This window comes from Gobius niger (genome assembly GCF_951799975.1).
Source record: "Gobius niger genome assembly, chromosome: 9".
Classification (NCBI taxonomy): Eukaryota; Metazoa; Chordata; class Actinopteri; order Gobiiformes; family Gobiidae; genus Gobius; species Gobius niger.
This window is the reverse complement of record NC_136860.1, coordinates 36,024,811-36,048,887: the sequence shown is the minus strand read 5'-3', so window position 1 is coordinate 36,048,887 and position 24,077 is coordinate 36,024,811. Positions and strand designations below refer to the sequence as shown.

At 42.3% G+C, this 24,077-nt stretch overlaps 1 protein-coding gene across 1 annotated transcript; it reads left to right on the top strand.

Moving 5' to 3' along the window:
- Positions 1–759: 759 nt before the first annotated feature.
- On the top strand, positions 760–23,670 carry LOC306968084 (NACHT, LRR and PYD domains-containing protein 12-like). Its single transcript, XM_079563350.1, has 13 exons — positions 760–803; positions 3,261–3,389; positions 3,462–3,566; positions 5,296–5,362; positions 5,444–5,645; positions 5,713–7,960; positions 10,051–10,224; positions 13,031–13,198; positions 21,329–21,502; positions 21,890–22,057; positions 22,217–22,387; positions 22,813–22,859; positions 22,957–23,670. Exons 2-13 carry the CDS (start codon positions 3,292–3,294, stop codon positions 23,493–23,495), a joined length of 4,161 nt encoding a protein of 1,386 aa, XP_079419476.1. The 5' UTR covers positions 760–803; positions 3,261–3,291; the 3' UTR covers positions 23,496–23,670.
- The last annotated feature ends 407 nt before the right edge of the window (positions 23,671–24,077 follow it).

Sequence of the window (24,077 nt, the reverse complement as noted above, 5' to 3'; positions counted from 1 at the left end):
TAGTAGTGATTCGAGACTTTTTCTGTGCATAAATATGGAGTTTGCATGTCTGCATAAGTTTCCTCCAGGTACTCCGGTTTATCCGACCGCTAAAAACATGTACAATAGGTGAATCCTCCAGCCAGGTTTTCCATCGTTAACCTCTTAACCCCCGCCTTAACCCTGGACATTTTTTCCAGTTCAGTTTTACCCAAATCTAAAAGCTTCTGGAGCGCTGGAGCTTACAGCTTATAGGCCAGTCTAACGCCTCATTTGAAAGCTAAGACCTACAACATGGATCTAAGATTTTTCCCTGCATTGTCTTCATAATGTCATTGTGTTTTTGTCACATTTTTGTGTGCTTTACCCAAATCTAAAATCAGCCTATGGACCAAAGTCGCCTCATTTGAAAGCTAAGACCTACAAAACTGATCGAGAAGGATCTTGTTGCCGCATTGCTGTCGGTTTTTAAAGATTTTTTTATTGCTTTTTTTTTTACGTTTTCGTCACTTTTTCTTTATTGTTTTGTCACTTTTTTGTCACATGTTTTTATTTATTTTTATCACATTTTTGCCACATTTTAGACACATTTTTGCCTCTTTTTCATCAAATTTACGTCACTTTTTCATCACTTTTTTGTTACATTTTTGTCACAGTTTTGTTGCTAGTCTGACCCGTTATTCCAGAAGCATTTCAGTCTGTTATGAAGTCACTATTGCCCAAATTTTCCCATCATCGTCCTGAACAGGAGTCCCGCCTCGTGGTCTTTGCTCAGGTGAACTGCTGGGAAATCAAACACATTTGAAGACAGAAGAGAAGACTTGGTGAGTCACATGTTTCTGTGGATGTTCATTATAACACAGTTCTTATCAGTCGTATTAAAAATAAATGAAAGAATGACAAAATATCTAGAAATTGAAAACTAAATAACTAATATAAATGACCAGGAGGAATAAAAAACTACATGATCTTAACCAAATTTACCTTATCCTATTCTTATATGTCAAAGGAACAAGTCTGGTCTATATCTCCATTAATTAAAATGTAGCAGTAACGTGTGGGGAGGTGAAAATGGAGAGCTGGTGTGTGTGTGATGGGCTTCTCTAACACCTAAGTCATCGAAATTAATCTTTTTTATTTTGTTTTTGTCTGTTTTACGTTGTTGTCACTTTTTTAACACACTTTTTTTTTCATTGCTTTTTTTTGTCACTTTTCTGTTGCTCTTTGCGGCTTTTTTGGTACGTTTTTCTCACATTTTCATTGCTCTTTTGTTGCATTTTCATCTCATTTGACACTCTTTTTGATATCATAGTTTGAACATTTTCATACTCAAATCATGTATGAATGTACATTTAAGGTATTGTATATGTAAGCATTCCAATTGCATTGGCTTTGACGTCAAAGAGTGTTTTTTTCTTCTTAGGGCCCCAACATGTATGTTTATCCTGAAACCGTTAACGATGGGGTCTCGCATGCTTTCTCTTGGGGAAAGGGCCTCCCCTACATGGACATAGCTGGTCTCTAGCAGCCTCTCTGAGAGAAGCAACCTTATTTAGAAATTTGGACTTGAGCCTATCGTCTTTAAGGAGGCGCCCTGTACGAACCTCATTTACATAGAGTGATATAAACCACTCTATACCATTATTTGTTGTGAACATGCTCTGTACTCTTCACCCAGCAAATATCGAATTCCACTACGGTCTCTTGTCTTCCTTTCTCACCAATGATTTCACTTTTCAAGAAGCTTTTAGATTTGGGTAATGGATGTTAACTGGAGAAAATGTGCTTGGTTACGGTGGGGGTTAAGAGGTTAACCAGGTTTTAAAAAACATCAGTTACATATGAAGTTGAAACCAGTTTTTAAATCTGCGTAATCTTGCACTGAGAGCCCAGGTGACAATTATAAATGGAGAATATTATGAATGAAAGATTTCCTGTTTGTGTGGGGCATGAGAGGCTGTCACTCAAAGTAAAGAAACGTCATCCACTAGAGGTTTGTTATGTTTGAGGTTGGGGAGTCACACAGGTGAACTGAGGAGGGTCTGGAAAACGTTTAATATCTCACTGTATATGAGATATTGGATCGATCCTTTTAATCATATCATATTTCTTTAAAAGAGAGTGTAACCTGACACCTTTGGATTTCTTTTCAGGATTCTTCAGGCCCTGCCTACTTTAACCTTCGGCCAGAAATCCAGTTGAACAGGATATTATTATTATAAGGAAGAGCTGAAAGTATTTGAAGACAGCGAGAGTGTTTACCAGGTAAGTTAACTTGTCCATGATTAGAAATGTTGTTAATGTTTTTGTAAAGTACTGTGTGGGAATGTACAGCAAAGTATTATATTCTGTGCTATATTCTATACTGTTTTCATGTGAAAGGTTTCTATTTTTATGAGAGAAGTGCATCAGTTAAGTTAGCTCCACTGGATCTGTTCATTTACATATTTGGGTTTTTCATTTAATCTATTGAAGACATTAATGACACTTATTATCAGCCTGTGGTACAAGATTTTACATAATACAATAGAACAAATATAATTGTTTGGGGAAGTTGTTAAACATAAGTCTCCGGGAATCACCTGTGTTTACAAATCAGAACAAATCAAGTATTTGCAAACACGCTAATCCTGAAAAACTTACAGTGGAAAAAGTGATAACCACAAACTTATTAGACAATAGGTCTAGTAAGATTCACTCATGAACAGATACAACCTCAGTATCGTCTAATAAATGTGCACAGTCACAATAATAACCTCAATAATAATAGCTTGGTGGCGCCGACTTAACATGTCTGTTTAGCAAAACACAGAGCCCCACTCCCTCCTCAAGTATGCATGAGCTAGAAACTAATAAGTAGTGCTGCAAACACACCTCACTTCCTACTTTCTCCAGTTCAGCATTACCCAAATCTACAAAACTCATCTAAACGGATAATTGTCGTCCCCTTTTTTTTTTCTCCATTGCTTTTTAATGCGTTTTTGTCACTTTTCTGTGGAGAAACTGTGGTTGGTTTAGGTGGAGGTGAAGAGGTTAAACAATGTATCTGGTTCGTCCAATGTTATTGTTATATCCATATTAAATCAGTGAAATAAATAAATGACAGTGACTCTAATCTGTTTAGGCTCAGCACTTATTTAAAAAGCCTATTTAGCCCAACAGCTCTGCTATGTATATGTGTATGTGTTTTGGTGTATTATTGCATATAAAGTATCACATTATAAAAAGTTATAGTGTAAGTTGTAATATGGTAAATAGTTATTTTGTTTATTAATTAACAGGCCTGACTCATTTTCTTTCCTCAAGAGGAAGATGGAGGAGGGTCCTGGGCCCAGCTGTGACTCCATCAAGAGTGACCACTCCAAGGGTCATCCTATTGACTTCAAAAATAAACGTTCTTCCTCTGATTTGTGAGTCAATCAAAATAATTTTCAGGTGTATTTTTTTAATACATATTTTACTAATCGTACCATGCATTATAGTGTGCCAAAAACACCTCCCACTGGTCCCAGCTGTGAGTCCATCAGAAGTGACCACTCCAAGGATCCTCCTTTGGATTTCAATAATGAACCTTCTGTTGAGCCTCGGTGAGTTTCTGGTTCTGAATTCCTGGAGAAATAAATACGTACATTTCTTGATCCACAAAAGAAATGTCATAATCACAATAGCTCATTGATACAATAATCAAAACATTCTTGCAAAACAACAACAGAATTGCACCAATGGTAAATCGACATGGTGCCTCCATCTACATTAGACACTCAAACCAATGTGGCCTTGATTAGTTTAGTTTCACAATTTCACACATACAATCAGGAAATCAACTCATCATTATGTAATGCCTCATTATGGAAAAATGGAAACTTAAAAAAATTAAAGCTTCTCGACAGGGGTTCATCACCCACCGCCCTGATCAAACATAACATTGCACAGCTTGAATCAAGGATAGTTCACAGCTAGTGCCCGCTGATATAATTTCAAGTGCATATGATCCATTAGACACATTTTTTGCTAAAACATATTATACACAATTATATTTAAGTATATTTATATTTTATTGTGATGTTTATAGTTTCACTTCCTTATTGGACACTGACAGGAAGTGACATAGATGAAGGCAAACAGTTTTAAACTGTTGCCGTGCTGACATTGTTAAGTCAATGGGAAATGAGTCAAACTGCTCTAGGGCTGCAACTAACGATTATTTTGTAATCGATTAATCTATCGATTATTTTTGCGATTAATCGCTTGGCTGTGAATGGTGTAGGAAAATGTTATTTTTTCATTTTTTTTTAAATCACATTATAGCTTAAGTGGCGCTGTTTAAGGATGTGTTGATGGAGTTTACTAAAGGGAAATGTTTTTTGAAGGCTTTATTAATAAAATTTACAATGTACAAAACACTACAGACTCTAAATATAAAATCAAAGTAGGTTTTCATCAAAAATACTACATTTTTTATGTCATTTTTGCTCCATTTTAGTCTGTGTGAGCCAAAATAGTTGTGGACTATTTCAATAATCGATTAGTCGTCGATTAATCGATTAGTCGTTTCAGCCCTAAACTGCTCTGGAACTTTACCTTTATCTATGTCACTTCCTGTCAGTAGCTTAAAAATGAAAATAACTTTTCTGCCCAACATTTCTTCATTAAAATCGCTTCTTCACTGAAATAAAATGATACTTGTGCAGCTGATGAACTTACAACTGACGTTATCCTTCTCAATAAGTCATATTTTCTAAAGCATTAAAACCTGTCGCACTTTAATGAGAGGGCGGACTAATATGTGCTGATTGGCTCAGGTGACGTTATGACAGACACACACATTAATTTACAGTATTTGTAGAGCACAATTTATCAGGGCGAATGCGAGTTTTAACCAGGTGTCGGACTGCCTCGGATTTTTGTCTTTTTTACTTTTACTTAAGTTTCGATCCTGAACAGGCACCTGACCTCCTTTACAGACTGTTCTACCCACTGAAAAATTAATATAATAGAATTGCGACCATTTTCCCTTCCAGCACCAACCAATATCTCATCCGACCCACAGAATCAGTGGAGCTGCACAGGATGGCTTTCAACAGGCCAACTTACAATGTGTATCAACAATAGCAAAAATTTTTTTTATCATCAATCAATCTATAATCAAATAAATTGCATCTGTTTACAAGTCTGGTTCAAGACACAAAAGTTTGTACAATTCAACATTTATTTTTTGTGGATTTACAACATTCTGAACAGAACACAGGCCTACAGAGGAGCAGGTACTTAACGATTTTGACTGAATATGAACTTCATTTCACTGTGTGTCATCAGTCAAACAGAACATCACGATTCAGGACTTGAACAGTCGACTCAGACCGAGCTGGATGCCATATTTAAGGTCTGCACTTTACCAAATGTGTCTCGCTTCTTTTCTCTCAGATTTGTCCTTTGATTTTGTGACTGTTTATTCTCATTTTAGCGGCTGGAGGAAACCCTTGTGACATTTGTCAAAGATGAACTGAAGCGGTTCCATAAAGTTCTGTGCTCAAATGACCCAGAATGCTTTGATAAAGAGGAGGAGGAGGAGGAAGATCAGAATAACCGAGAGGCTTTTCTCAAGATAACTCTGGATTTCCTGAGAAGGATGAACCAGGAGTCACTGGCTGAGCGTTTACACAGCAGTAAGTCCACAGTCAGGCTCACTGTGTCAGGGCGAGTGATGACGATCACAATGTTTTTGTGTTTCAGAAAGTCCTTCAGGAGTTTGTCAGAGCAAACTGAAGAGTCTCCTGAAGCAGAGGTTCCGCTGTGTGTCTGAGGGCATCAGCAAAGAAGGAAAACAAACCCTCCTGAACCAGATCTACACAGAGCTCTACATCACAGAGGGAGGGGCCTCAGAGGTCAACCAGGAACATGAGGTTAGGCACATCCAGTCTGCGTCCAGGAAAAGATCCACATCTGAAGCTACTATCTTATGTAAAGACCTCTTTAAAGGCCCCGCCCCAAAACTGGGACCAATCAGAGAGGAGCCAACAATGGGACAGGAGCAAATCAGAGCAAAGGAAATTAGCAGGCAGTCACCACCAGTCACGAAACAGGTGATAAAGAAACAACGTCTGATAAAAAACATGTTTAAAAAGATCACTTCTGGACTCTGGTCAGTCAAAACAGGAAAGTCAAAAAAGCGAGAACCAAATGGAACAAAAGAGCAACCAATCAGAGCAGAGCAGACAAAGGAACCAATCAGAGCAGAGCAGACAGAGGAACCCATCAGAGCAGAGCAGACAGAGCAACCAATCAGAGCAGAGCAGTCAGGAGAACCAATCAGAGCAGAGCAGACAGAGGAACCAATCAGAGCAGAGCAGACAGAGGAACCAATCAGAGCAGAGCAGACAGAGGAACCAATCAGAGCAGAGCAGACAGAGGAACCAATCAGAGCAGAGCAGACAGAGGAACCAATCAGAGCAGAGCAGACAGGGAGGCGGGGGCCAGTCAGGACGGTGCTGACGAAGGGCGTGGCTGGCATCGGGAAAACGATGATGACTCAGAAGTTCAGTCTGGACTGGGCTGAAGGTAAAGCCAACCAGGACATCCAGCTGCTGTTCCCCTTCACTTTCAGAGAGCTCAATGTGCTCAGAGACAGACAGTTCAGTCTGATGGAGCTGCTGCACCACTTCTTCAGTGAAGCTAAAGGACTGGGCAGTTTAGAACATCTAAAGGTGCTCTTCATCTTGGACGGTCTGGACGAGTGCAGACTTCCTCTGGACTTCAGCCGGACCCGGGCCCTGACGGAGCCCACAGAGAGCGCCTCAGTGGAGGAGCTGCTGGTGAACCTCATCAGGGGGAACCTGCTTCCCTCCGCTCACCTCTGGATAACCACACGCCCCGCGGCGGCCAATCAGATCCCAGTATGGTGCATCTCCATGGTGACAGAGGTACAAGGGTTCACCGACCCACAGAAGGAAGAGTACTTCAGGAAGAGGTTCAGAGACGAGCAGCAGGCCACAGCCGTCATCTCCCACATTAAGAAATCACTAAGTCTTTTCATCATGTGCCACATGCCAGTTTTCTGCTGGATCCTCTCCACAGTCCTGGAGCATGTGCTGAAAGAGAAAGAGGGAGAAGAGCTGCCTCATACCTTCACACAGATGTACATCCACTTCCTCGTGGTCCAGGCCAAAGTCAAGGGCCTCAAGTACGATGGACGCTCTGCAACAGACTCTCCCTGGAGTCCAGAGACCAGGGAGATGGTGCAGGCTCTGGGAAAACTGGCCTTCGAGCAGCTGCTGAAAGGAAACCTGATCTTCTACGAGTCAGACCTGAGCGAGTGTGGGCTGGACGCTGCAGAGATCGCTCGTTACTCTGGAGTCTTCACACAGGTCTTTAGAGAGGAGCCAGGCCTGTACCAGGACAAGGTCTACTGCTTCATCCATCTGAGTGTGCAGGAGTTTCTGGCTGCGCTTCACGTCCATCAGACCTTCTTCAGCTCTGGAGTTAACCTGCTGTCCACACAACAGACCTCTGAGAGCCCTGAGGATGAGTTTGTAGCCTTCTACCGCTCTGCTGTGGACCGTGCTTTAGAAAGTCCAAATGGACACCTGGACTTGTTCCTGCGCTTCCTCCTGGGGCTGTCTCTGCCAACCAATCAGAGTCTGCTACCAGTTTTACTGACTCAGACAGAAAGTAGCCCTGAGGTGAATCAGAAAACTATTGAGTACATCAAAGAAAGGATTGGTGAGGGTTTGTCCACTGAGGGAAGCATCAACCTGTTCCACTGTCTGAATGAACTGAACGACCACACACTGGTTGAACAGATCCAGGAAAACATCTCAGAAGGACGTCTGTCTGACATGACTCCTGCTCTGTGGTCTGCTCTGGTCTTCATCCTTCTGTCCTCAGATGTTGAACTTGAGGTCTTTGATCTGAGGAAATACTCTGTATCGACAGAAGCTTTTTTGAATCTTCTGCCAGTCATCAAAGTCAGCAAAACGGCCATGTGAGTTACATCAGTTTATTCACAACTATTAAAACCCTTGTGGGTCAGTGAGGTCACAGACCTTAGAGGGTGTGGTCGCGGCACAAAATTTTAAGCGTTTTTTGCATTGCGATGTTCCAAGAGAGCTTTAAAATGTGTGTAGGCCTCAAGGGGGCGGAAGAACATCAAGTTGAAATTCGGTTAAGAGCTTGTACTCCACCTGTTGTACTTTTTTAATATTATGCCTATTACTCTGGAATGAAAAGAGATTTTTGTCTGCCTAACAAACAATAAGTAATCCACCTAGGGCTGCGGGAGGCCGGTCAGTTGTGATCAGCCTCCCTGAGCTCTAGGTGGACTACTTTGGGTCCCCTCCTTATATGGTATATCACAAGTGAACAAGAACTCTGGAACCGTACTTGATAGAGACTTCCTGTTCTTTTTGTTGGAATGTACTCATTCGTCACCTTCAAAAAAGCCTCAGCCGATATTCCTCTGCCTTACGGAAACTGTGCAACAACAAATTGAACAGTTCTACAAATCCTGGTCAAAGGCAGGTTGAGTGACATGAATGCTTTTTAAGTGTCCTACAGTATAAATATGATGTAAATATCTTTACAGATTCCATTTGCCGTTAGCATTAGCCATAAAACATCGCATAACCCATAACCAGGGTTACCAGGCCTGGGCAGCCAAACCCGCCCCAAAATATCTGAAAACCGCTGGAATTTTCAATATTGTTTACTAGTTAACAGAGCCCATGTGCTCCTGCGATGATGAGAAACCGCCCCTTCCTCTCTCCCTTATTGAAAAAGCAGCTTACAGAGCCTTGGATTTGCCTTCGAAATAGTGACTTTGATCAAAAATAAGATAGAAATAGACAATTTCACATTGATTACAGCAAGGCAAAAAACAGCGGACAGTTTTTTTCACCCGCGGAATGGCTTTAAAAATCGCCCAAATTCAACCCTGCCCATAACTAAGACTGTCTCACGGTCATTGCCGTCCTCTAGTGGTGACAGTGAGTATTACATTGCAAGATTACATTCCCAGATAACCATTCCTTTCATCTTTGCCTGAGGAACCTATATCTATAACAAAAACTTGGCGAGTATCAAGTCTGTTATTAATTAAAACAATATGTGGGGACATATATTTGTGTTTCGCCGCACTGTAGATGCCTTCACTTTTATGTAGGAAGTGGTCGTTAGCGTTATGGTTTGAAGCAGGAGTTTTACGGCTCACAGACCAACGATTCCTGAGCAGTTTGGGGCTGTTTTAATCAAAGGACAGTTACTATGAAACAGCAGGGAATTACCTTTCACAGGTATGAATTATACTTTAAAGCTTATATTGTTATTTTGGTAACTTTATAAGGTTGCTACAAGCAGATTTGGTTAACGTTTCTTAGACAAATGTTACTGCAGTTTGTGTCGCTGGTATGTTTAGCTACTGATTGTCAAAATTAGCCTTTTAGGAAATAGGAATAATTATCAACATAAATCATTGGTTAACTGGCAGACTGCTGTGTGCGCTCGAATCAACAGCCTGTGGACCATGGCCGAAAAGGGACGGGCAAGACGATGACGCGCTATTCGACATACAGAAGCTTGTAGTTTGTTTAGTACGGGGATAAAAAAAGGAAAGGTTTATTTCATAGACATATTATTTATGGATCCAACAGGACAGCAGCAGACGCGTAACCATCTTTCGATCAAGCTTTACCGTGTTCTAAATAGTGTAGCAGGTTTTCAGTGTGAGACTATATTTAAATTCATGATGTCCAGGTGAGCTGTGGTGGCCCTGTGTTATGGTGCCTGTAATAATAATTAAACTAATCACTGGAGCTGTAGAGTTGAAAACCACTGGGACACAACTTGAGAACCACCAATATAAGAGTTTATTTTTTTAAAGGTCTTTTGTTACGAAGCAGGAAGATTGAAAAGTGTGGAAGCAACAGATAATTAAAAATAAATAAATAATGAAATTCAGAGACAGTGATACACGGTTAATTATGAAATACTAATCAAGGATGGTCTGTATTATTAAGTTTTAAGGCTTATTGATACAAACTTCAGTTAATGTAGTTATTATAATGTCCTGTATTTCAGTTTGAGTGACTGTTTTCTGTCCGAGAGGTCCTGTGGCCAACTGGCCTCAGTCCTCGGCTCAGAGTTCTCCAGTCTGAGGAACCTGGATCTCAGTAACAATGACCTTCGTGTCTCGGGAGTGGAGGTGCTCTGCTCTGGACTGATGAGTGTCAACTGCAGACTGGAAACTCTCAGGTGAGGAAAAATAGATTGATTGGCCTTTTTAAAATCATGTTTGTGTTAGATACAGGACTATTGATTGATTTGATTTATTTGAGTCATTATATTTACATTGTTTACATTATTTACATTACTTAGTCACAGAACAGAGAAACTCAAAGGGAGTAGGCCGAAGCAAGAAAGCTTATAGGTGCCTACCCCGAATTCAAGATTAGTTTTACTTTCCAGCTGCAGTCCCCAATGGGGTGATAATAATAGTGTTACAACACACATTACAACACATTATTACTTATGGTTGTTATTGTTATTATTGTTTTCATGTTTCTTTCCCATTCACGAAATACCATAATAATCAGTCATTACTTATAAAACCCTGTCACCATTCTATTGATTTACATCATTCTTTCAAGTATTGTATTTCTTATATTTTTTCTAATATACATATATATGTGCATACATACATAGACATATATACACACACACATATACATACATCACTGATGCCTTGTATTTTACTATTTTCACCATCACCTTAATAACAATGATGATGATTGCATTCTCCAAAATATCATGTTTCTTCTTGCTGTCATTTCCATTACCACATTGCCATTGCAATAGTGATTTATCTACTTATTTATTTGTTTTTATAATTATTATCATTATTACTTTAACTTGTTTTAGTGTTTTTTGATTGTTTGCCTTATTTTGTGAGGTGCATTAAAAAGCCAGGGTGTAATGTGCCCATTGGTTGAGGGCAGTAGCCCCCCATCAGCGTGCTCCCACCCAGCTGCCCTAACCAGGTTGTTGATGTGAGCAGTTTAGTAACCTAAGTAACCTATACTAGTGTTTTAAAAGACAAGGTTAATGGACCTGTTGAAACGGGGGGAGCCCTCCAGCTGGTCCATCTCTCGCCTGCCCTAATAATATGTTGTTAAATGATGGTCCGTGGCAATGAGCAATAACAGCATTAGGTTATCTTTCGCAAGTAAATTCTCTCAAGTTCCTGCAATACAGATCAAAAGGACTAGAGGGTTGGTGACATTAGTTATATCAGCAATGCTGTGGCACTTCACAGATTCACAATAATACACAATTACTTACTGAGTATGATAGGAAGACAAGGTCACAGGTCTTTAACATATTTCTCAAACACACTTCTCTTATACAGTTTTTTAAAATGCTGTAGACTGTCAGCGCCTTTTATGTGTTCATCTAAGTTGTTCCACAGATGTACATCTCTCCGAGTGATACAGTGACTTTTTAAGGTAGAATAAATACATTGTACTTTCAAATTGTGGGTTCCTCTTAGATCATAACTTCCCTCTCTTTTACCAAACATTTGTTGTATATTGTTAGGGAGTTGGTTATTTACAGCTTTATATATTTGTAACAAAGAGTTTAGTTGTATGATGTCATCAAGTTTCATGGTGTTAGATTTTAAGAACAATATATTTGTATGGTCCCTATACCCAACATTATGCACAATTCTAATGGCCTTCTTTTGGAGTCTAAATAAGGCCTGTAAATGACTACTATAGGTATTTCCCCAGACCTCTGAGCAATAGTTAATGTACGGTAGGATTAATGAACAGTACAGGGTGAAGAGAGCCTTTTGATCCAGGAAAAATCTGCACTATCTACTGAAACAGCAAATAATACACAGAACCTTCAGAGGATTTTCTGTTTTACTCACAGGCTTAGAAATTGTCATTTAGCATCTCTATTAACATAATGTAAGTGCACATGAGAAGAATTATGAAAAACAGACTCTAAATATGTCTATATCTTATTTCTGTGTAAGCTTTAAATCATCTTTTGCTCCATTTTAGAAACATTTTCAAATATGAGTCATTTGGACTGAGTTGTTTTGAATTCAAGACATTTGACGTCTTATCCAGGGGCATCTTCAGCCCTGACGTTCCCTGGTCTGGAAATTAGATTTTGCTTTTTGCTGCTCGTTTATTTACTCTGAAACTTTTTTCCAGCTTCATTTTTCACAATTTAAAAACTGGAAAGTCAGATACCCGAAATTTAAGTATAAAACAGTTTAATTCACTTTCCACAACTAATGTAATGTCCCTCTTGCATATTACACTATTGTCCTAGTGCTGCATAATGTTACAACAAAAAATTCAGGTAATATTCATTATTTTTATGTAAAGGGTCTGGTCATAGAAAATATACAGTATTTACTGCACAAAGATATTCAACATTGAAGTATTTCTGGATTTTATTCCAAAGGCCGATATTATTTAAAACATTTTGTCGTGATAATGTAATGAAATCAATAAGAAAAACTGACTTGTGCCTGTAATCTCCAAGTGTAACATCACATTTTAAGCTTTTGGGTTCATCTAAATATGGGTGTGCACCATGATTTTTTTGGGGGGGGAAAAAAGCCGGTACTAAACCAAGTACCGGTATTTTTTGTTATACTTTTTAAACCAAGCTATGTTCAGTTATACTGAACAAAGTATAGTTCATACTTTGTTCAATAACGATACAAAAATATTTGTCATTTAGAACCAGAAAATGGAACAATAATGATACTTTATTCCATAAAAGACTGTTTTCAATTGGTTTCCTTTATTTGAGCTGAAACAAGTCACTTCCTTTAATGTCGTCTCTGGACCAACAGGCGTCACAACTTGGATCTAAAGATACAATTTTTTCAGTATCTGCTTTCGATTCTTTTATTTTCTCGATATCAGACTAGTGTTGTTTAACGATACCCAGCCCTACATCTAAAGTGGTGCAACTACTGTATGTTCTGGTGCTGAAAACTCCCACAATCTGGAGCCTGATTATTTTTTTCTTTCAGTCTGAGACGGTGTTTACTGTTCCAGACCGGCTGTGGTCCTCTGTCCTCTGTCCTGGAGTCCTCCAGTCTGAGGCTCTTGGATCTCACTTTAAACGTCCTGAAGGACTCAGGAGTGGAGCAGCTGTGTTCTGCACTGAAGAGCTCCACCTGCAGACTGGAAACCCTGAAGTAAGAACACAACAAAGTATTAATCAAACATTACATCACATCAGGCCATATGTAGCTCCATTCTGGAGGTTTGGAGGAAACATGTAAACTCCACACAGAAAGCCCCGCCCAGGAATTTAACCTGGGATTTTCTAGCTCTGAGGCATAAGTGCTAACCACTGCACCACTGTTACAGAAAGTCCTTTATACTGATCAACATCATGTCCATGTTTTTGAATAATGTCCTTTATCCATAAACATAGACCTGTCAACTTTTACCCAGATGTAACAGATCAGTGATGATAAAGCAAACAAACTGCTCAGTATTATCATTATTATTAGGCCCGAGCAACGGACACGCAGTGTCCCGCGAGGGACTCATTAAAATCGATAACGGGGGATGAAAATGCAAGAATTCACGTAGCAAACGGGAACCGATATGCAAGTAACAGGGGTCAAAACGTAGTGCTCCGCAAGCTCTAATTTTGGGTGGGGTTCGCGAGAGAAAATAATAAAAGTTGGCTCAGTGGCGCCCCCTCAAACAGGCAGTTTACATTGACCCAATGGAGGAGCGGTCGCAAAAAAAATCATTGTACAAAAGTGACATTGGCCAGGGACATAGACCACGTCAGGACATGTCAAAAATGATATTATGACCCCGCCCTAAATGCTACAGGAAGTCGGCCATCTTGGCCCGAACCTCAAACCTTCAAAATCGTACCTCTTGAACTTCTGGCCCCTGATCCCCGAGTTTTCAATGAAAAGCCTCCAATTTTGGCCAACATGTCCCAAACCCATGTGGCTTTCAAAATCATCATTTCAATTTTTTTTAAACTATTGGGCGTGGTCATGACAAGGCCGCAACTGAGAGGCCATTTTCAGCAAATTTCAAAGCCTCATATCTTTCACAGACTTTGCCGGATTGGAACGGACCCAATCCGGCGCGCGTGCACATTCCCCACCTGGACCTAATGGTGTGCACACGCAGCCGCTATCGCCAAAAATGCCTTAAAAGTGGCTTGTAAGTGGCCCGCCCATCCTCCGTGAAAATGGCCAGAGTTCTTTGCCTGGCAGCATGTTGGACTCAGTCAGAGTTTCTCCTGAAATTCGTCAATTTTCCAAATTTCCCCCTTTCTTCACAAAAGCCACACTTTTGGACTCGTATGTATTAATACTACCCCTCTGTCACAGACAAAAGCTTTAATTTGGACGTTTTTGCCTCCAAATTCAACTTTTTATCATGACCTGAAGAATTCTAAACTGTAAATCTGTTTCCTGCAAACACACAAGTGCAGGATCTCTCATGACATTAATTTCACATCTGCTGTTTTATTCACTCAGCCTGAGTAGCTCCAGGATCAAAGCTGCTGGATCAAATACCAACCATGACTATTTTTTATTTCCTTTTTCTTTTGGATTCCTTCCGGGAAGAACATGAATCATTGCCTATGGTCCCACACTCATTAGAAACAGAGAAATAACCTCTCCTCCAGTGTGTTGCTGGGACCAAATTTCAGCCTGGGAATTTATAGAAACCAAGCCATCATCAGGCCCATGTTTCAAGTGAAGGAGGTAGCTAGTCCAAACACAGCCTTGACACTTTTTTAATGCTTTCACCTTTTACATGGGCAACTGCACACATTGTCACAGCCTAAAGCACATGAGTACAGGACATTTCATAAGATTTGCAGTGCCTGTGTAGCATTATTGCTTGTGCATTGGGTTTCCAACCATGAGATTGCTGGATCACTTTTGACCTTAGGTTATTTTTTTTATTTTTTTTTAAACCGCACCTATGGTCCCAATCTCATGAAAAACGCTTTCAAAATATGCGTCACTAAAGAGATAGAAATGGGTGGATCGTAGGGAAACAATTGAGGCAACACTGGGGAAAATGTCGAAAACAAACTAACTTCTGCTCGATAATTTAGACAAAATTAGTCCACATCAGGGTCCAACTACCATGGACCTGCAGCTCAGTGATAGTGTGCTTGTCTTTGGTGTAAGAGGTTGCCAGTTCAAATATGGCTGTGACACTTTTCTAATACTTTCTCTTTTCTTGCCGGCGTTTTAATAGGATTTCTGATACAGTGAAGTCTGTCAGTGATTTTAACAGTTTATACAGTGTTAAGAGTTTCTGCAATTTCAGTTTTTACAGTTTCGGCAACAAAATAATAATAATAATAATAATAATAATCTATAATAGAAAACACTATCTCAATGGCCGCCGCCTGGGCGCCGCCATGTTTATTTCCCATACCGACTTTGAAGCTAAGCAGGGACGGGCCTGGTTAGGACTGGGATGGGAGACCGTTTGGGAACACCAGGAAGCCTGGCGACAGAAGTGAGTTTGTGCGTGGTTGGTGCTGGGGGCTGATCCGCCGTCACAACCACGCGAGTGCCCGAGATCTGACTGCCGTGCGTGTGCGCGCATCCAAACAGGGCGATGTGTGTGTGTGTGTGTGTGTGTGTGTGCGCGCGCGTTTGGGGGTGTGTGTGTGCGTGTGTGCGTTCGTGCGTGAATGTGTGCGCGCGTGCATCCAAACAGGGCGATGTGTGCCATCGTCACTCACCCTAAACTGCAGCTGTAGACGCTCCGCACAGGTACAGTTACATCCTCCAAAACACACATGACATCTGCGTGTCTTTGTTTAAGTCTCTCCTGCAGTGACCGAGGCTGTGGTTCATTAGCCTATAGATCCAGTGCTGGCCGCATTCCGTCTCCAAAGCTTTGTCTCCGAAAAAAAGTACACGCAAAACATTGCCCAATACACGAGCCTCTAATCACACGCGCTGCTCCGACTGATTTATCCTCCGTGTGAGTAAAAGCGAAAATGAAACTACCACTTAACGAGCGCATGGCCTGCACTGCGTATTTTTTTTTCTTTTTTTTTACTTTGCTGCTGGACCATTTGTTTTCCATTTTGCTTTCACGTATTGTGAGCCCAGAGGTACATTTTCTTCTAAAGCAGCTTGGAAAGCATTGCCAATTTTATTGTAAGGTTATAAATACTGTCTAACATCGACCATTAGGCTATTTCATTTCAAAACCTACTTATTATTTTTTGATTGCACGTGCACCGTGATGCACCAAACCGCGGGTCCTGCACCGTGACCCCAACCGTTAGAGCTGAACCCCTAATATTTATCCATAATTATTCCACTGTCTCTTCAATTCTATTCCCTGAGTTTAGCGAACATATTGTTGATGTAGTTTATAAGAAAGGAGTACGTGTGCATCAAACACTCCAATTGCTGTTTGTTTGAAATTATTTTTAGCATTCATTATTTTTCACATTTGTAGTGGCCATAGTTTTTGGACTGGGTTGGGAACCACTGGTCTACAGCTGAACTGTGTGACGGGTTGGACGTTTCTTTGTAATCACTAATAATCTCAGAATATCAAATGTGGAGAATAGCGAGGCCCGGCCCGGCCCGAACATTAAAAACAAGAACAACAGAATAAAAGAGTACAAATGATTGAGAAGGTGAGCGCTTTGCTAGGTGGTGTAGGACTGTCTGAACAGGTGAGTTTTGAGTTTTGATTTGAAGAGTGGCAGAGAGTCTATGGTACGGAGGTCAGAGGGGAGAGAGTTCCAGAGCTGGGGAGCAGAGTGGCTAAATGCTCTGTGCCCCATGGTGACGAGTTTGGCCGGTGGGACGGAGAGTTTGAGAGTGGAGGAGGAGTGGAGAGTGCAAGCAGGAGTTGCGATGTGGAGGAGGTCAGATATGTACAGAGGGGCCAGGTCATGAAGTGCTTTGAATGTGATGAGGAGTATTTTGAAGTTGATTCTTTGTTTTATGGGGAGCCAGTGGAGTTGTTGTAGAACGGGGGTGATGTGATGAGAGGTGGGGGGTCCGTGTGATGATTCGAGCTGCAGAGTTTTGGAGGAGTTGCAGTTTCTGGAGGGATTTGTTGGGAAGACCGAACAGAAGTGAGTTGCAGAAATCAATGCGGGAGGTGACGAGGCTGTGGACGAGGATGGCGGTGGTGTGGGGGGTGAGAGAGGCTGTGGACGAGGATGGCGGTGGTGTGGGGGGTGAGGATGGCGGTGGTGTGGGGGGTGAGAGAGGGGCGGAGACGAGAGATGTTGCGTAAGTGGAAATATGCAGACCGAGTGATGTTATTGATGTGAGACTGGAAGGAGAGTGTACTGTCGAGGATGACAACGAGACTCTTAACCTGAGGGGATGGAAGACAGATGAGTTGTTGAAGGGAATAGGAAAACTGCTAGATTTGGAGAGAGTGGAGGAGGTGCCTACGAGAAGGACTTCTGTTTTAGAGCTATTCAGTTTGAGGAAGTTGGAGGAGAACCACGAATGAATTTCTTGTAGACAGAGGGCAAGGGAGGATGGAGGAAGATATGGTTTGGTAGAGAGGTAGAGCTGGGTGTCATCCGCATAGCAGTGGAAATGGATGTTGTGTTTACGAAAGATGTGACGGAGTGGGAGAATGTAGATAATGAAGAGGAGGGGCCCCAGGACAGAGCCCTGGGGCACACCAGCAGAGACAGGGAAAGTGTAGGACTTGTGGGACTTGAGTTGAATGAACTGTGTGCGGCCAGAGAGATAGGAAGTGACCCAAGCAAGGGGAGTGTGGGTTATGCCAATGGAAGAGAGTCTGTCAAGGAGAGTGGAATGAGAAATGGTGTCAAAAGCTGCAGTGAGTTCAAGGAGGATAAGGATGGAGAATAAACCGGAGTCAGAAGCTATGAGGAGGTCGTTAGTGATTTTGAGAAGCGCTGTTTCAGTGCTGTGTAGGGGACGGAAACCGGATTGAAACTTCTCGTAGATATTGTTAGTGATGAGATGGTTATGAAGTTGAGCGGCAACATATTTTTCAAGTATTTTAGAGATAAGATAAGATAAGATAGGATAATCCTTTATTGATCTCACAAAGGAGAAATTCACTTGTTACAGTCGGCGTTCAAGAAGATCACTCAGAGTGAATAAAGTGCAGCTGATAGAGAGATTATTGCACATGTTACTTTACAGTCTTATTGTACAGTCTGACAGCAGTGGGGATGAAGGACCTGCTCCGTCCTGCACTGAGGGTGTCTCAGTCTGCCACTGAGAGAGCTGCTCAGCTCTTCTACAGTCCCGTGCAGTGGGTGGGAGGTGTTGTCCATGATGGAGGTGAGCTTGGCTAACACCCTCCTGTCCCTCACCTCCTCCACAAAGTCCAGGGGGCAGCCCAGGACGGAGCTGGCCCTCCTGACCAGCTTGTTCAGTCTGTTCTTGTCCCGCTCTGTGCGGCCCAGGGCCCAGCACACGGCAGTGGAGTGGAGAGCAGAGGCCACCACAGAGTCATAAAATGTCCTGAGCAGAGGCCTGCTCACTCTGAAGGACCCCCATCTCCTCAAAAGGAACTCAGTCTCCTCTGAAGGACCTCAGTCTCCTCAGAAGGAACTTAGTCTCCTCAGAAGGACCTCAGTCTCCTCAGAAGGACCTCAGTCTCCTCAGAAGGGCCTCTGTCTCCTCTGAAGGACCTCAGTCTCCTCAGGAGGACCTCAGTCTCCTCAGGAGGACCTCAGTCTCCTCAGAAGGACCTCAGTCTCCTCAGAAGGGCGTAGAGTGGTCAGGGGGGCTCGCAAGGGCCTAGAGTGATGAGGAGTGGCCGCAAGGGACCAAAGCAAACAGAGGTGGTCGCAAGGGACGAGAGCGAGTGGAGGTGGTCGCAAGGGACGAGAGCGAGCGGAGGGGGTCGCAAGGGACGAGAGCGAGTGGAGGTGGTCGCAAGGGACGAGAGCGAGCGGAGGTTGTCGCAAGGGACGAGAGCGAGCGGAGGTGGTCGCAAGGGACGAGAGCGAGCGGAGGTGGTCGCAAGGGACGAGAGCGAGTGGAGGTGGTCGCAAGGGGGTAGTGCACCAGGGGCGAGGGCCTTTATCGCCGCGCGCGGCTTTTATTATTATTATTATTATTGTCATCATCATTTGAGCTGGTTCTTTCACCAGGGGCCAACCAGGTCCCTCAGGTTTGGCTCAGGTCTTCAGTCCCCAACAGCACCGTCTTTTGTATTTCTTTGGCACTGATTCTGCAAGGGAGTTTGTCCAGGTGATCTTGGAGCCCTTTCTTGGCAGTTCCTAAAGCTCCGAAGACAATCGGCATAATCGGCATGTGCTGCTAACCTGCATGCCCATCACGTTCTTCTGGTGGTATCTTGTATTTAGAGCTTGGTCCTGTGCAGCTATAATCAGGCTCTCAGTTTCGCTTTTGAGTCCTGCACTCCACAGCCAAACGTATGTGAGTTCTTTATCCACATAACGCTCTTCAGCATGTGTGGCACATTGGCCATGCAGGGGCTTGTTCTTGTAGCGTTGCACTCTTGCTGCCATTATATTGCCTTTGAGCAGAACCTTAGTTTTCTCAGCAGTGTTATTTGATCTTGTGGGCACATTTCATGCCCTCTTTGAACTATGGACTTGCGCTGTACTTGCACCTTGTCGAAGTCTCTCAGGAGTCTGATTAGGTGCCCATCGGACTGCTCCAGGTATTCACACAGCCCTGCTATAGCAGCCTCTTCAGCTGTTTCAAGCTGTAGCAGGCCACGGCCTCCCTGCCGGCGTGAGATGTATAACCGGTCTACATCCGCTCTTGGGTGAAGAAGTCCATGCATTGTTAGCAGTTTCCATATTCTTTACATCCTGCTTTGTGCAAGATACTATACCAAAGCTATAGGTAACCACTGGTACTGCTAAGCTATTGATGGCAGCAATCTTGTTCTTTGAGTTCAGCTCCGACTTGAGGACTATTCTGATTCGCCTATAGTATTCCTTTCTTATTTTTGTTTTCATTCGAGCATGCTTGATGTCATCACTCTCATCTACACTTAGGTACTTGTAGATACCTCCATGCTCCAGGGTCTTGATGATTTCATGATCATTGAGAGCAACATCTGGGGCTGCCACGAGCTTGCCCCGATGGAACGTTACTTTGGCACACTTGTCCTTGCCAAATTCCATCTGCGTGTCGTTACTGAACTTCTTGACTATATTCAGCTCTTCAAGTAGCTCATGATCTCCTTTTGCAAAAAGCTTGAGGTCGTCCATGTACAACATATGGTTGACTTGCTGTCCTTTTTTAACCTCATAGCCCAGCGGTTCTTCTCGGTTCAACATGCTACTGAGTGGAATGAGTGCAATGCAGAAAAGCAACGGGGACAGCGAGTCTCCCTGAAAGATTCCTCGCTTGATGGTGATCTCCTCCGTCTGTATGATGCCATCACAATAGACCAAGCTCATCTGTGTCCTCCATGTTTTCATAGCACTTGCCAAAAAATCTGTGATTGTTGGGTTAACTCTATAACACTCCAGGCTTTGCAGGATCCATGAGTGAGGTAGACTGTCAAACGCTTTCTTATAGTCTATCCAGGCCATGCTCAGGTTCTTCATTCTGCTTTTGGCATCTCTGATCACCATTTTGTTTAAGAGGAGCTGATCTTTGCATCCCCTGCTCCCTCTCGTACAGCCTTTCTGTTCTTCAGGCAGCATGTTGTTCATCAATAGGTGGTCATAGATTTTGTTGGTAAGTATGCCTGTTAATAACTTGTAGAGTGTTGGTAGACAAGTGATGGGTCGATAATTCTTAGGGTCCTTGATGTTCTTTCCCTTGTGGAGCAGAAAGGTGGATCCTTTAGTCATCCAGTCAGGCATTAAAGATGGGTCTAGGACAACTTCATTCAGCGCTTTGGCCAGTTGTTGGTGGGCAGCTGTAAACTTCTTGATCCAGAAGTTTTGGAGCTTGTCTAGGCCTGGCGCTTTCCAGTTGATGGTATCTGCTACATCTTCGGTCGAGATGTCCTGCCATTGCTGTATGGGTCCACCGGAAAACGTCTGGGTCTCCTTCTTAATCCATGTTGCATTCTTATTATGCTCAGCTTTATTCAACAGTATGTCTCTCCAGAATGTGGTCACTTGCTGCGGGTCGGGTGGCTCAGTAACACTGTTTTGCTCACTGTTCAGTCAGTACAAGAGCTTGATGTTTTCATAAAATTATTATTATTATTATTATTATTATTATTATTATTATTATTGTTATTATTATTATTATTATTATTATTATTATTATTATTATTATTTCCACTCACTGACTAAAGGTAAGTGCCTCTTTCAGACTGTTACCGCCTGTGTTTATGTCCTTGTGTTTCTCCAGATTGGTTCGTTGTTTACTGTCCCAGAGCTGCTGTGGTCCTCTGGCCTCAGTGCTTTGCTCAGAGTCCTCCAGTCTGAGGAACCTGGATCTCAGTTATAACAACCTCCTGGACTCAGGAGTGGAGCTGCTGTGTGAGGGACTGAAGAGCGCCCCCTGCAGACTGGAGACACTCAGGTGAGGACAGAGTTAGTTTGTACAGAATTAAGATGTTTTTTGCTGCTGTTAAGTTTCTAAATCTGTTTGACAATTTTCAGGAAACAAAGACAAGAAAGTTTAATGTAATGTCATGTCTTTGAACGAACATCCAGCAAGTTTGTCAACCTTAAACATATTCACGTAATGTGAAGAAGAACAAAAGGGCATGGATTGTTTTTTGTTTAGTTTTTTACTAAATATACAGTAAATGGTGTGAGGTGTCAGTCTGATAGATCATTAGAGCTTACCTGCCTGAATGTTCGCTGAAATAATCCTCTGTGGTTTGTTCTATTAAAATTTTACAAACTGTTATTAGTGATTTTTCCAGTCAGAATTTAAGAGGCTGATGTGACACTGTCTCTCCAGATTAAGGAGCTGTCTCCTGTCAGAAAAGTGCTGTGGTCCTCTGTCCACGGTCCTCAGTTCAACAAGTCTAACTCTCCTGGATCTCAGTGTCAACGACCTCCGGGACTCAGGAGTAGAGCTGCTGTGTTCTGGACTGAAGAGCGCCACATGCAGACTGCAGACCCTCAGGTGAGTCTGATCCTGTGACTTTCAGGTTTTATGCCGTGCCTCGATGCCACTGAAATCGAACTCTCTCCTGGTCACAGTTTGACAGTTCAGTTCCTGCTTTGACCCAGAAATGTCTCAGAGGGAAGAATTGTCTTGTAAATCAAATGTGTGTGGTTTTAGTCTGTCTGGATGTGTGGTCTTTGAGACGGGCGGAGCTGCACTGGTCTCAGCTCTGAGCTTTCCCTCCTCCAATTTGAGAGAGTTAGACATGAGCTACAACCATCCAGGACCCTCCGCTGAGCTCCTGAGCGCTCTACAAAACCAGCCCCACTTCTGCCTGGACTCTCTCAGGTGAGAAGCCCGTGAGGTTCTGTCACATCAACTTCACTTCAATGACGGCAAATTGTTTTAAAATCAAAATTCAGTTTCTATGCACACAAAAATATGTTGTGATACATATGGGATTTGAATTTACAACTTTCCAGGTATAAGACGACCCGCTCGACCATCTGAGCCGCTGTTACAAAGAATATTTTACTACTAAGTCTTTCATTGAAACATTCAAATTGTGATTTGATTTGAGCTCTGCTTTATCAGTAACTGTTTCCCAAATAAACAGCAGTATGATCTGAATAACTGTTGCTGTTTTTCTCATCAGTCGCCAAAATACTTGGTATTGTCAGTTCTGTGTTTATTCCTCACCTGTGACATAAACTGTAGTAGTACAGGATACACTTTTGGACTTTGAGCAATGACCATGTTTCATTGTGTTTTAGGATGAAACCTTCCGGTGCCAAATACTTTGCTTCAGGTCTGAAGAAGTGTGAGTTTCTGGTTCACAGAACTTCTACCATTCAACAGGTCTAGTGATACGTGTCAACTATCATCAACTTGCTTCACTGTGTTTGTTTGTGCCTCAGATTTCTGTGACCTCGTCCTGGATGTGAACACAGCTCACAGAGCGCTCCATCTGTCTGAGGACCTGAGAACAGTGAGTCATGTGGAGGAGGAGCAGCCGTACCCAGTTCACCAAGACAGGTTCGACTGTCGGCCCCAGGTCCTGACCTCCACTGCTCTGGGGAGACAGTGCCTCTGGGAGGTGCAGTGGGACGGCTGTGGCGAGGATGACCCTGGGTGGGTGGACATTGCTGTGTGTTATAAAAAACTGAAGAGAAAAGGAGACGGTAAAGAATGTCAGTTTGGGCATAATGATGAATCCTGGATTCTGAGAGTGTTTAAGGGGCAATACTCTATTCGTCACAGAGGAAAGGAGTATCGACTCCGCTCTTCTGCATCGCAGCAAGTGAGCGTGTATTTGGATATGGATGCTGGATTACTGTTGTTCTATGAGTTGTCCTCTGATGGTAAATGGCGTGCCATCGCTAGTTTCTGCACCACTTTCACAGAAACTCTGGTGGCTGGGTTTGCATGCTACTGCAGTTCTGTCAGATTTATTTGAACTCCTGTCTTCAGCTGAACTCAAGGCACAAAAGCATCAAGTGTGACGTACATTTATTGTAGCAAGGACAAAGGAAATGTAAGATTATATTGTTTCTAAATTAAGAAAAATCCTTAGTTAAGAGTCATCATAAACTGAACAGATCTGTTGTTTTCAACATTCATTTCAGACAAATTGTAAATTATGTAACTAAATAAACAAACATACTCATATATTGTGGAAAAATGTAAAAATGTGTCATGATTTCCTGCTGTAATCCCAAATCCAGAAACAATCCAATCAGGAGGGCGGAACTTGAGCTCTCACTTCATTCACAATCTTACAGACTATCACTTTAATACAATTTATACAGCGTTAAAGACAGGTTTGATGACTTTTTCAGCAGATTAGTTCAAGTCTTGACGTGATTTTGTTCTGTTTTTTATATAGAATTAACCATAAGCATCCAGACATAAACAAATTGTCCATCAGTAACTCGCTGCCCGTCATGTAATCTTGAAGAGTTTATTGATTTCTGAGAGACACCACTAGTCCCTCATAGGAATATATTGTGAGAAGAAAACCACTGACCACATGAGAATC

What these genes read in the sequence shown, in the direction of transcription:
- LOC306968084 (XM_079563350.1), top strand. Translation starts at nt 3,292, where the DNA reads ATGGAGGAGGGTCCTGGGCCCAGCTGTGACTCCATCAAGAGTGACCAC. An exon ending in AAACGTTCTTCCTCTGATTT is followed by an intron (nt 3,390 to 3,461) that starts GTGAGTCAATCA and finishes CATGCATTATAG; the next exon opens with TGTGCCAAAAACACCTCCCA. An exon ending in AGCTGGATGCCATATTTAAG is followed by an intron (nt 5,363 to 5,443) that starts GTCTGCACTTTA and finishes TTCTCATTTTAG; the next exon opens with CGGCTGGAGGAAACCCTTGT.